The sequence below is a fragment of the Acanthopagrus latus genome, chromosome 21, assembly GCF_904848185.1.
Source record: "Acanthopagrus latus isolate v.2019 chromosome 21, fAcaLat1.1, whole genome shotgun sequence".
Classification (NCBI taxonomy): domain Eukaryota; kingdom Metazoa; phylum Chordata; class Actinopteri; order Spariformes; family Sparidae; genus Acanthopagrus; species Acanthopagrus latus.
In genome coordinates, this window is record NC_051059.1 from 5,896,285 (window position 1) to 5,909,614 (window position 13,330).

Genomic DNA, 13,330 nt, shown 5'->3' on the forward strand with positions numbered 1-13,330 from the left:
CTGATTTTCCCTGTTTAAAACATCTTATTTATCTTTGCCATTGTGTTTGAGTAGAGGTTTATTTCTCATTGCATAATTTGTTCTGTTAGAGTTTATTTTTTAAACCGCAATCAGAACAACATTACTATCCGTCATGTAATTAAATCACCTTGTCATCTGTGTAGTCTATTTACGTATACTGTATATGCAGGGCAGGTTTGTACAGTATGTTACATTATTAAGATAATAACCTTTACTATTTCAAATCCTGCTGACAGGCTGAATACTCTCTAAACTATCTCACTGTGTTGACTACTGCATGATTGCTGAAGCACATATTGTTGAACTGTGCACTGTAAAAAAATATTACTACATGCTTCTGATTATCTTAATTCTCTCCCTTCGACTGATGCTTCAACTCATTTTAGTGACTCCTCAACGGCTTTCAGCGCTTACACTTCAGCTGAAGTCAGCCGTTTCACAAACGCTACAAGTCATCAACTCCTTTTCATGCTTACATTTCAACTGTCACTGACACTTAGAGCGCTTTAAGTGTCTTAACTGTAACTGTCACTTCAACAGTTGAAACACAAAAGGCTCACAAAGACTCAACGTGACCAGATGTCTAAAATCCTAATGTTTCAACTGCAAATTTTCAGCTTCGAGCAGACAGTCACAGTCAAAAATTTACACACACTTCTAAGGAACATGTTTATCAAAAATATACATACAGTCATTTAAATATTTGGTTAAATGTCCTGTGGCAATTTTCACCCCATTTAGGTGCTTTTGATAGCCATCGACAAGTTTCTGGTAGTCGTCTGGCTGAATTTTTAACCACTCCTCTTGACAGAATCGGTGAAGTTCACCTAAATTTGTTGGCTTCCTGGCATGGTCCTGTATCTATAGCACAGTCTACATGTTCTTGATGGGGTTCCTGTCAGGCCTTGAGAAGACCATTCCAAAACCTCTGATTTAGCCATTCCTTTACCACATTTGGGATCATCATACCGTTGGAACACCCAGGTACACTCAAGACTCAATCTTCTGGCTGGTGATTTCAAGTTTTCCTGAAGAATTTGGAGATAATCCTCATCCTTAATTATTCTATTTACTTTCTTTAGAGCAGCAGATCCACTGGCAGCAAAACAGCCCCACAGCATAACACTACCAGCACCATGCTTGACAGTGGGTATGGTATTCTTGGGGTGTATGGTTGCGCTTTCTCTCCTCTAAACATACTGCTTGAAGGTTTTTTTCGTTGTCCACGTGAGCAGCAGCAAGCTTCAGTGGAGCTCTGAGGTGCTGCATCCAGACTGAGGGCTTCTTTCTTGCACAGCAGCCTTTCAGCCCATACTGACACCCATTTCCAGCAGCTTTCAATTCATTGCAAACTTGCTTTTTGGTGGGTTGACTCTTGACCTTTCCTGACCAGTTTTTTTCTCAGCAGCATGTGATAGCTTTTGTTTTCTTCCTGATCATGGCAGTGACACAACTGTGCCTTGCACTTTCAAACAGTCGTATGTACAGTTGATCTTGAGACCTGCAACTGCTTTGGAATGGCTCCAAGTGACTTTCCTGACTTGTTCAAATCAATAATGTGCTCTTTCAGATCAAAGCTGAGCTCCTTTGAACACTCATTAAAATGTTTGTGGCTGAGTCTAATGGGTGTATCAAACAAGCCCGGGGCCCAGAAAAGTCACCAGCTGTTATCAGTCAGAAACTTTCTATAATCACCTAAATTGATTGTTGAAGTTGCTGTGTGCATATTTTTGAGCCAGCAGATTTGTTCACGTTTTCAGAAAACCATTAATGAATTCAGATTTGAAGCAAACTTCTACAATGTTTTTTTGTGGCAAAGTAGTATGTGTTCCACTCATTCTATTACAGAAAAATGAGAGCTGTAGAAACCATTGGTGGTGAAGACTGCTGTGATATACATATTCTTTAAAACTGTATGTGAACGTTTGCAGTTGTCCTATGCGTAACCATTTCACAAATTCATTGCTACAGAAATGGTTAAGGCTGCATCACATTTCCCCTCAAATGAAAAACTCCACATTGTTATACATTAGGAAAACATCTCTACAGCCTTCCATGTTTAATAATGAAATAGTGATATTGTGTTTGCAATAAGTAAGTTGGATTTTGAGCATCATTCATTTGCCAACAAAGTTGCGCGAGACAGAATAAAAGCTTGATTCCACGGAGAACTGTGTTTTTATATTTCCATAGATATTGCAAAAATATCATTAGTGTGTACTCTTAATGCCACCCTAATTGTGTGGGGAAAATCTCACATCATGACTGCCCAAATCTCCACTGATGCAAATTCAACCCAAAACAAAGTATCATCTGCCTTTAGCACCACATCGGTGGCATCTCTGAACCTCTAGGACGTCATAACTGAAAAGCTGCTCTGTCCTGTGATTACTGAGCCAGCATTGGCATGTGCCCATGTGTTTGGCACAGCTGCTTAATAGGTATGAGAGCCGTAATGTGACTGGCTGAGAATATAATGAACGATCACTCCAGTCCTCCAATTTCTATTCTGCTTCGCCAAATTCCTTTGTGCATATTGCACTGTGAGTCTAAGCCCTTATTGTCCTTGTGCACATGACCCGGTGCTTAACGCTGATTGTTATGATTGCACTGTTATAATAAGACCATCACAATTTGATTTAAGACTTGCACAGTTGGCTTGCAACAATAATACCAGCCACCGTTTGGCTGGTGTTCAATTCTTGCCTTACACGCACACGGCTAAAAATCCTTTTATTCCATGAACTTCATACATAATATTTTCCCAGTGATTAGCAAATTTATGCCTGACTGACATTGACCCCACACAGATAAAACCATATTCATTTGGTTTAAAGATAAAACCGCATGTAGCGAGAGAAGAATAAAAAGGGACAACGTGAGATAAAGACAGGAAAAAAGTTGGAGGAAATGAAGTTAAGAGGGGTAAAATATGGAAAAGGTCATCCCGGAGTGAGTGATGCCAGAATGCAAAAAGAGAGGGAAAAAAAAGGACTACAGTGAAGACTATAGAGCAGAAGTGAGGGAAAACCAGGTGGCTGCATTACAAGCCCCTGTCATTCCGATTTTGATAACCTCCCAGTGTGTGGAACGCCAGCTCTTCTTTGACCCATTTGTAATGATTAGCATACAGCCTGTCAGGACTGTGCCGATACAGAATGGCTTCTGTCGCATAAGCAGATACTGTGTCACTGCCTGTCTCACAAAACACTCTCCGGAGAGCTGTATCAGCAACTCGTTACCACACCTGTGTATGTGTGCAATTTGATCTACATGGGCCGCTCATTGTTTCTGCAAAGTGCCACCATTTGTGTGCGTAACTTTGGTGCGTGTGTGTGTGACGGGTGAAGGAGGTGTCTTGAGGCAGTCCATTCCATATTCATGAGCGGCAGCCGGGCGGCTCTTATCAGCTCGGTTCAGCTCTGTGGCTCCGTGTTGTCACCACAACACCACAGCTGTCTGACCAGCAGCACTGAGCCAGAGTGCATTTAATACCACAAGACCCATGACCGTCAGGAGGTGGGCCGAACACAGGGATGGAGGCTGGGAGAGGAGGAAGATACGAGGAGAAAAGAGTGCTGGTAAAGGGATGAAGGGAGGAGGAGGGGTGAGGAGAGAGGAAGAGGAGAAGGGACTAAAGCGAGGGAGGGATCAAAGAGGAGTGGAAGTAAAGGAGGCGATGGAGCCATGGAGGCAGTAAGCAAGAAGGGAGGGATAAGAGCGGAGAGAACGGCTGTGGAAAGTAAAAGATAAAAAGCAGACAGAGAAGATGGATGGAGCATTAGAAATCAGAGAGTTGTGCATTCAACAGCTCCAGCTAGAGCAAGAATTTCCCAGCATTAAGAATGAAAGAAGAAAGGTGAAGAAGAGGTGCAGCCAGTGAAATGTAGAAAATGGATTGAGAGATACAGTAGATAGAAAGAAGCATACAGAGCAAGAGAGAAAAAAAAAAAAAAAACATGCAGGCGTGGGAGCCTGGGGATTGGAACAATAATTCCTGTCTAAAATTAGTCTCATTTTTCACCAACTTCTCCCTCTGTAATTCTGTAATGTAATATGCTGAGCAGGGAAGCTCCTGGGCTCCTGAGGGACACGACATGATGAGAGCCGGAGCTGCTTCTGCCTGCTAGCTAGGTAAACACAGGCGCACACATACACCCACCCACGCACACACGTATTGTTGCTCGCGAAAAAAAAAAAAAAAAAAAGACTTGTGGGCAAACAAGCGCTTGACAGATGGGAAACTTGTTAGCAAACAGAGACATGTGTACATTAAAGTAAGACAGGCATTCTGCACACATGCAGCGAGCCAGAACAAATGAGCGGGGTGAGCCGAGCGTGCACGTTAATTCCATCAGCGAGGTCCAAGGCTAAACACTGATCTATAGCAGAAAATAAAGGATGACGCTCGCTCTTCTCAGCGCCTCATGACTGGAATTCCTCCAGAGCTATTTGGCTGAGTCAGAGGGAAGTGAACAAAAAATAGGCAACAACAGGAATTTACATTCAAGAACACCCACCTGTGAGAGAAGGAGTTCTTGGATAGGTTCAGGTAGGAGAGGTCAGCGCAGCAGCCTCGCAGCAGGGCCCCGAATAACTGGCAGGGAAACAGAGAGACGGATAGGGTTGTGTTAGGTTCACTACAGCGATGTGATTGAGTTGTATAACAGTTATTTTGGCTCTTGAACACTGCACAAGGTTACAGTACAGATTAAAGCTGACACAAATGCAATGTGAAAGCACTAAAAAAAAAAAAAAAAATGAGGCTACTGTATTCCCATCTTGGCTGAAAAGACATCAATAGAACTGTCCAGAAATGGATCACGATAGTATTACAGATGGTATTAAAAATAGAATTTCATTATAGACGGCATTAAAAAAAAAAAACTGACTTTCATAGAAGTGGCCCGACTCTGCAGATCGGCGTGTGTGAAAATGGACCAGAACAAAATGATATGTTACTGTTGGTCAAATGAGGATGATCACAACAGTCACTTTGTTTTAGGATTAGTTTGATCCTTTTTAGTACCATATGGTTAGAATTTTTATCATTACTTTCATACATCCACACAAAAGTGTACTGAGAATTGACAGCATGTGCCTGCTGAGGGACATGGTATCATCGGAGGTGAATGACATACAATATATTGCCAAAAATATTCACTCACCCACCCAAATAATTAAAATCAGGTGTTCCAATCACTTTCATGGCCACAGGTGTATAAAAGCAAGCACCCAGGCATGCAGACTGTTTCTACAAACATGTGGGAAAAAATGGGTCGCTCTCAGGAGCTCAGTGAATTCCAGTGTGATACTGTGATAGGATGCCACCTGTGCAGTCGTGAAATTTGCTCACTCCTAAATATACCACAGTCAGCTGTCGGTGGTATTATAACAAAGTGGAAGTGATTGGGAACGACAGCAACTCAGCCACGTAAAATGACGGAGCGGGGTCAGCAGATGCTGAGGCGCGTAGTGCGCAGAGGTCGCCAACTTTCTGCAGAATCAATCACTACAGACCTCCAAACTTCATGTGGTCTTCAGATTAGCTCAAGAACAGTGTATAGAGAGCTTCATGGAATGGGTTTCCATGGCCGAGCAGTTGCATCCAAGCTATAGATCAGCAACTACAATGCAAAGCGTTGGATGCAGTGGTGTAAAGCACACTGCCACTGGACTCTAGAGCAGTGGAGACGCGTTCTCTGGAGTGATGAATCGCTCTTCGCCATCTGGCAATCTAATGAACGAGTCTGGGTTTGGTGGTTGCCAGGAGAACGGTACTTGTCTGACTGCACTGTGCCAAGTGTAAAGTTTGGCAGAGGGGGGATTATGGTGTGGGCTTGTTTTTCAGGAGCTGGGCTTGGTCCCTTAGTTCCAGTGAAAGGAAGTCTGAATGCTTCAGTATACCACAAGATGTTGGACAATTCCATGCTCCCAACTTTGTCGCAGCTGTTTGGGGATGGCCCCTTCCTGTTCCATCAAGACTTTGCACCACAAAGCAAGGTCAATAAAGACATGGATGAGAGAGTTTGGTGTGGATGAACTTGAATGGCCTGCACAGAGTCCTGACCTCAACCCAACAGAACACCTTTGGGATGAAGTAGAGCAGAGACTGAGAGCCAGGGCTTCCCGTCCAACATCAGTCTGTGACCTCACAAATGTACTTCTGGAAGAATGGTCAAAACACTCCTAAACCTTGTGGAAAGCCTTCCCAGAAGAGTTGAAGACATTATAGCTCCAAAGGGTGGACATACGTCATATTAAACCCTAAGGATTAAGGATGGGATGTCACTTAAGTTCATTTGGGAGTCAAGGTGGGTGAGCAAATACTTTTGCCAATATAGTGCATGTTCCAGTAAGTGCACATTCAACAGATGAAAACAAAGACATATCTGTTCTGACCACTTGTTCAGAATGTGCTTAGAGTCCTTGGTAAGATGCTACATTATCACTGCATGCTGTTACGACCCTAAAATGACTAAACTGTTGTGTCTCAGTTTAAGTGGGACACAATGACTGCTTTCACCTTATAAAGTGGTGGACAGTAACATTTATTGCAATGCACCACATTTTGTGCTGTACACTTTTCACTTCACTACATATATCTGACAGATTCAACTTCTCGTTGCTTTTCAGATTCATATTTAACTTAAAAAAAATACAATGAATTGTTAAAGATTACACCAGTAGCTCAACACTGATGACCCGTGAGCCCTTACAGAATATCTGTGAAATTCAGGGAAAGGTCAATGCAGGGGGCACTTCAATGACCTAACCTCCATCAAAATCCAGCAAAGTTTGGCTTCACATTGCCAAGGGACATTCCATACCTTCCACTGCCAGTGACTTTAATGAGGCTTTCTACAATCTAATGGCCACACAGTATTGTTAGTTACAACAGTTTTAAACTGTTCTACTTATATAAGTACTAAAATTAGGTGTTACTTCAAAAACCATGCAGCAGCTTTATGAGTTCGCACAGCTATGAGGTTTACTGTGGACACCATCTTAGCTTAGCATGTTAGCAAGACAAAATGTAACGCAAGCTGAGGTTAATGGGAATCTCATTAGTTTTGCAGACTTAGATCATACTGACCTGATGATGGGGCTACAGAAAAAGTCAGAGGAAAAAAGATCACCCAAGCGGAAACATTTCATCCTGAGACCAGTATTGATGTGTCAAACCAATTTTCATGGCAATACAACCACTCGAGTTGTTGAGACTATTCACTGAAAACCACAAATGTCAACCTTAAAAAGAAGCAACTAAAGGTAAACACAGACACAGTGAGATTGTCATCTGTGGAGCTGTGCCACTAGCACTGATTACAATACATTTCAAAATTCAAAGTTGTTGTTGTCATTATGTTTTAAAGTCTATATCCTGAATGGGCAATAATGAAAATGAAAAAATATATATATTTCCAAAGGAAAAACGTTATTTAGGCACTATAATTTTTAAGAGAACAGCAAAAAGCCGCTGCCCATTTCAGGGTTAATGCTGCAGCTCCAGCAGCCGGGTGAAATACAGCAGAGGCTGTGTTTCCACCAATCTTTCAAAGTGTGTACGGAAAGTGCTCATCCGTCACAGAAAGTCTACTAATTCCCGATAGCTGGACCAAATGGGCAATAAGAAGTGTAATTGTATTACACTGAGTCAAAGTCAAGCTGAAACCATACCAGAAAATAATTACTTACATTCTTCAATTTGTTATATTGAACATCCATCAAACGTCAAGTTTCACATTAAATATGGAAAAAAGTCACTCAAAACTTGTGTGGGAAATTAAGTCTGCTGCGTCACCTGCTTTAATGATCAATGTAAAATCATGCGGCTATGCAGCCATTCATCTGCCATCCATCAAAGGGCATATCCAATCAAGCTCTCATCTTGTGAAGATATGGCTCACATTCAAACTACGGGGCTCTGAAAGTACCTAAATGAACGTTCAGGAATCCGTGAGCCCGTTAATCTAGAAATAAAGATGATATATGTGTGTTTGTTAGACAGGAGAGAGCTCTAGGCAAATATGATCGGCATCAAAACCCAATTTCTCGTAAGACTTTAAGTAGCATCTCATTGCTTGCGAGAGGTTAAACTATCGGACAAATCTATTTTTTCCCTGGCAGTGTCATCCATCACACAAACTGACTAATCGACCGTTGTCGGTACATCAACGCAGATTAAAACAGGAACTTATTAATAATTCAATCCAGCAGGCCAACACTAAAAAAGACAAATCCTCCCTAAGACGGTTACTCTCTAAAGGATAAATGACAATTAGCCAAACAGGACAGGACATGAAGCTGCTATCACAGAGAGCTCTCTTTTAGTCTCAAGGGGAGTTTTAAAGAGAAATAGGGGGGAGACAAAGTTTGAGAACTTGCAAATGAAGCAGAATAGATGCAATGACTTCCATTCATGCACATAATTTAATACAAAATTCATGGCCCACGTTTACAGGGCAGGAGGAAGATTAGTTTCACGGGGTGGACTATTCCTTCCTGAAACAGATACCTGCTCGACATGCTGCCTGCTTGTAGGCGTACATAACTGCTCAAGTGAAGTGCAGCAAGGAAAGAAAGCAAACACGGGCACAGTAAAGTGCAGGGCACTGTAGTGATGAAAAACCAGGGTGGAAGTGCTTAGTTTCTAAGGAAAATGGGTGAACCTATTACAAGTCATAGTGTTATAGGTATACAGTAAACTGTACATACATCATAGTATAATTATCACTGTTTTTGGTCAAGGTGGAGCAGTTTCTTATACATTTCTTTATAAAGTATAGGGCAGTTTAAAGTAAACCTTGTTTTTATGTTTTTGAATGGCTATTTGTGGTCAGCATTCTCCAAAGTTTACCATTCAATACATCATCATTTTATGATTTCCTCCATATACGGTAGTTTTTCCATTCTCAGTGGAAGGGTCCACCATTCCTGCACTGGATTAAAATTACCTTCACTCTGGAAAGTGTTAATGTATCTAATCCTGCTTTACCGTTTAAAACTTTATCTCATCGACATCAGCCTTACTGATTTACTTTTTACTCTGCCACAGCTGAATCGGAGCCTGATTAAATTACTGCTAATGCAAACTGGACCACGGAAACTTTAAAAAAAAAAAACAATTCAATTCCAGAAGAAATTGACTTAATTATCTTATTTTAGAAGAGGTTTATACATTTTTAATAGCAAAGGTTTCTTAAATATGTAATCAGTGACTACAACTGTTTAAGAAATGGAATGAAGTAAAAAGCACAAAAATGTAGTAAAGTACAAATATGTAAAGTTTAGTAAAGTCTGAAGTAAAGTCAGAGTTCATTAAAACTGAACTTGAACACAGTAATTGCTCATAAATTACATTCTACCACTGGGAAGACCACAGTACTGAAAAATAAGTTTAAAAAAAAATTGATAAAAGTGTTGACTAAGACCTACAGTGTAGCCAACATGCTGGATCTATAATACGATGAGGCATCATGGCAATACAGGGAGTTCAGACACCACCCTCCTTGTCAGCAAGCCCTGCTGAGGTGTCATTGGGCAAGAGTAGAGCTCAGAGGAGATCTGTAGTGCGTTCTGACCCCTGAACTCCCGGCAGCAGAGCATTTATGACTGTTCTACCCAACCTGGCTCGTCCCTGTCGCGCATTATCCTGTCAGCAGTAATTCAGCCCCGACAAAGCAGCAGCAACTGCACATAAACAATAGATGTGATCTCCTGTTCAGCCAGCAGTTTTCACAAACCTCTACATCGTCCAGAGGGAGAGACACACACTTAAAACATCCTGAGTACAGCTGTTACAGTCTTTTTGATTCACAGCGAGCCAGGTCGAACGGCCATCTCAGCAGTTACCAGCAGGGGCATACACATTCATGCGTGGACACTGAACATTTTCAGAGAAAGAGAGAGAGCTCCGTCATCCTTTCAGCTTTTAGCATATCTGCTAATGCGGCAAGACAACAGTGTCACAGTGGCAGAAGTGCTAAATTTAGACGCAGTAACAACACAGACAAAGTCATCTCTCTGAAGTGACAAGGATGTGAACAAACGCATGAAACGCACAAGAGGCTCCTGTACACTATTCACACAATGTATCTTTTGGATAATTCATCAGCGGTATACTGTTCTATTGTGGTGCCTTTCTAAGAGCTTTAACCAAACACTCAAAGCATTATGCACAGAGGAGCTCGAAGAAAGCCTGCAACTCAACTGATCTAACATTGTTTTTGTGTGGTGGTTGATTCGTATTCAGGGCACTACCCCTTCCCGTTTCTTGGCCGGAATCCCATCACAGAGATGAGATCAGAGAGTGATGGGTGGATAGTAGGTGTACATGAGATGGTGGGTACAAACCGAGTCCACGGTGCAGTCTGTTCCAGACAGGTCCAAATGGACCAGGCAGTTAGGCTGGGCCAGGAACAAGTACAGGTTCTGCTCGGGAAGAAGAATGAGGTTTTAGAAGATGAACATACAGTCCCCCCAGTTCCTTTATTTTGGATCTACACTCAAAACATTTGGGTTTGACATCAAAAGATGAATGTGGGACAAGAGATCAGCATTTACAGCTTTCATTTCCAGGTATTTATATCTAGATCTGTCACAAAACTTAGCAGATAGCATCATTTGTAACGGAAAGCCACATTTTTAGGTGAGCAAAAGAATAGGAACAGGTAGACCTAAAATATATTAGAGTGAATAATATGTAATATTTAGTTGCAAATCCTTTAATGCAATAACTGCATCAAACCAGCAACCCACTGACATCCCCAAACCTTTGCATTTTTCTTTTGAGATGCTTTCCCAGGCTTTCAGCCAGGGGCTTTTTTTCCCCTTCAGTCACATCTTTAGCAGGTAAAATGCATGCTCAATAGGGTTTAAGTCTGGAGACTGACTTGGCCAGTCTAAAACCTTCCACTTCCTTTCCCTGGTGAACTCCCTGGTTGCTTTGGTTGTGTGTTTTGGGTCAGCTTGGTTTCATCTCTCTTGAAATTGGCAGGGGAAATATTTCTGTATTCTTTTGAGCACATTTTGCTGCTGCCATCATTTGTTACAACATCAGTGAAGATCAATGGCTGTGTCCTAATTCAGTGGCTGCATCCTTCGAAGGACCTGGCCTTTCTTCCTTTCATTTTGGGCGCACAGAGAATCTTGGGTTATGAAAGGCCATGAAGGATAGTAGTGGTGCATCCTCCAAAAAGAGGGAAAAGAAGGCCACATTTGTGGGGTGCATTTGGAGGAGCCTTCAAATTGGGACAGCCTTTGCATGGTGGTGTGACCTAATTGGCCTTCAAATGCGTCCTTCGAAGGATGCAGCCATTTAATTGGGACACAGCCAATGAGTCCATCCCAGAAGAAGCCATGCACGCCCCAGCCATGATATAACCTCCACGTTGTGTGTTTTGGATCATGAGCAGATGCTTTCTTTCACCACACTCTCTCACCATCACTTTGGTAAAGGTTCATCTGTGTCTCAACAGACCATAAAAACTTTGTCCCACAATTTATGAGCCTCGTCTCTGTATTTTGGATTAATTTTTTGCCAAATTCCAATTAGGCCTTCCCATTCTTCTTGCTTATGAGTGGTTTGCATTTTCTGGTGTGGCCTGTACATTTTTCCTGAAGTCTTCAGCGAACGTTGGAATGTGATGCCTTCACTTCTGCCCTCTGGAGGTTGTTGGTGATGTCACTGACAGTAGTTTTATGTTTTTTCTTTACAGCTCTCACAATGTCTTGTCATCAACTGTTGATGTTTTCCTTTGTCTACCAGCTGGACATCTGTTGCTGAGTACATCAGTGGTTTCTTTCTTCTTCAGGACATTTCAAATGGTTGTACTGGCTATGGTCAATGTTTGTGCAATGTTTCTGACTAATTTTCTATCTTCTCCTAGCTTCAAAATGACTTGCTTTTCTCCCCATAGACGGCTGTCTGGTCTTCACTCTGGTTACACCTTTTCAACTATGAATGCAATTTGCAAAGGCAAACCCCAAAGCTGAAACTAAGAGCAGACATTCAGTGCTATTTATTGGCTGAATAATCTATGTCATAGGACACACCTGGGCAGCAAAAAACACCTGTCAGTCACATGTTCCAATATTTTTGCTCGCTTGAAAAATGGGTGGGTTCAAATGCTATCTTCTAAGATTTTTTTTTTTTTTTCAAAACAGATTTAAATGTAAATGCCTGGAAATGGAAGCTGACTTACTGATCTCTTGCCTCATATTCGTCTTTTGGTGTCAAACCCAAATTTTTTCAGTAAAGGAATTGGCCTCGCTGTTCCAATAGTTTTGGCTGGGACTGTAAAATATACATGCATACAGTATATACAAAAGTACACAGTGCTTATAAAAATGAATCCTCTTTTGAAAGTTCCGATGTGTTGTTGTTTTACCACATTAAAACAAAGTCGATTTAATATTTTTGGGGCACTGGTCAAAACAAAAAGTTCCCTCAATCGCAGACAAAGAAACACAGGTCAGGGAAAATGCCCAACTGAATATAAAATCACTTGGACAGAGTTCAGTTGCGTCAATCACTGAGTAATGGAAAGAAAATGGCACAGCTATAAATCTGCTGAGAATAGGCTGTCCTCAAAAAACTGAGTGAGTGAGCATGAAGGAGGCCACCAGGAGATCTCTGCCAAGTCTGAAGGAGATCCAAGTTACAGAGTCTCAGACTAGAGAGACGATGCAGACGACAAAAAGTTGGCCAGGTGCTTTGCCAGTTGCAGGCAGGAAGAGTAGCCAAGAGAAAGTCACTCAGAAAAAAAGAAGGTTCTTTGGTCTGGTGAGATTGGTGAGAAAATTTTGATTTTTGTTCATCATATCATCATGAACATACTGTAGCCTCCCTGGTGTGAGGCATGATGGTGGCAGCATCACGCTGTGAGGACACTTTTCTGCAATATATCCTAGAAGGCTGCATTCATTTTAGTCACCCTTAGTTAAAATGAAGGCAGAGAATTAGAGAGATATCCTGGATGAAAACCTGACACAGTCTGCAAAAAAAGAAACCCTGCATCTTAGGACAATATTTGTTTTCTAGGAAAACAATGAGCCCAGGCAAAACGCCAAAGCTAAACAACTGAAAACAACAATGCTCAGGTCTTCCTGGAGAGACTCCACATCTCAATTCAATCCAGAACTTGTGGCAGGATTTGAAAATGCTGCTCACTCACAATCTCCGTATAGCCTGTCTGAGCTCCAGCAGTTGTGCAAAGAGGAATGGGGTCAATACTTATAGAGCGAGCTTTTTGAAGTGAATTTAGATTGCTTTGTGGCAATCTGTTTTCACATTGACATTCGAGGC

General features: G+C 41.7%; 1 protein-coding gene across 10 annotated transcripts in view; it reads right to left on the reverse strand.

Moving 5' to 3' along the window:
• carmil3 (capping protein regulator and myosin 1 linker 3) overlaps nucleotides 1-13,330 on the reverse strand; it is a 97,576-nt gene that overhangs the window by 43,256 nt on the left and 40,990 nt on the right. For 9 of the 10 annotated variants that reach the window (XM_037084473.1, XM_037084472.1, XM_037084474.1 and 6 more), the window contains exons 15-16: nucleotides 10,378-10,455; nucleotides 4,542-4,618 (exon numbers count right to left, since the gene is read on the reverse strand). In XM_037084473.1, the coding sequence (XP_036940368.1) occupies nucleotides 4,542-4,618; nucleotides 10,378-10,455 (155 nt within the window). The remainder of the gene's footprint in view (nucleotides 1-4,541; nucleotides 4,619-10,377; nucleotides 10,456-13,330) is intronic. The other variant, XM_037084475.1, reaches the window with a different exon arrangement.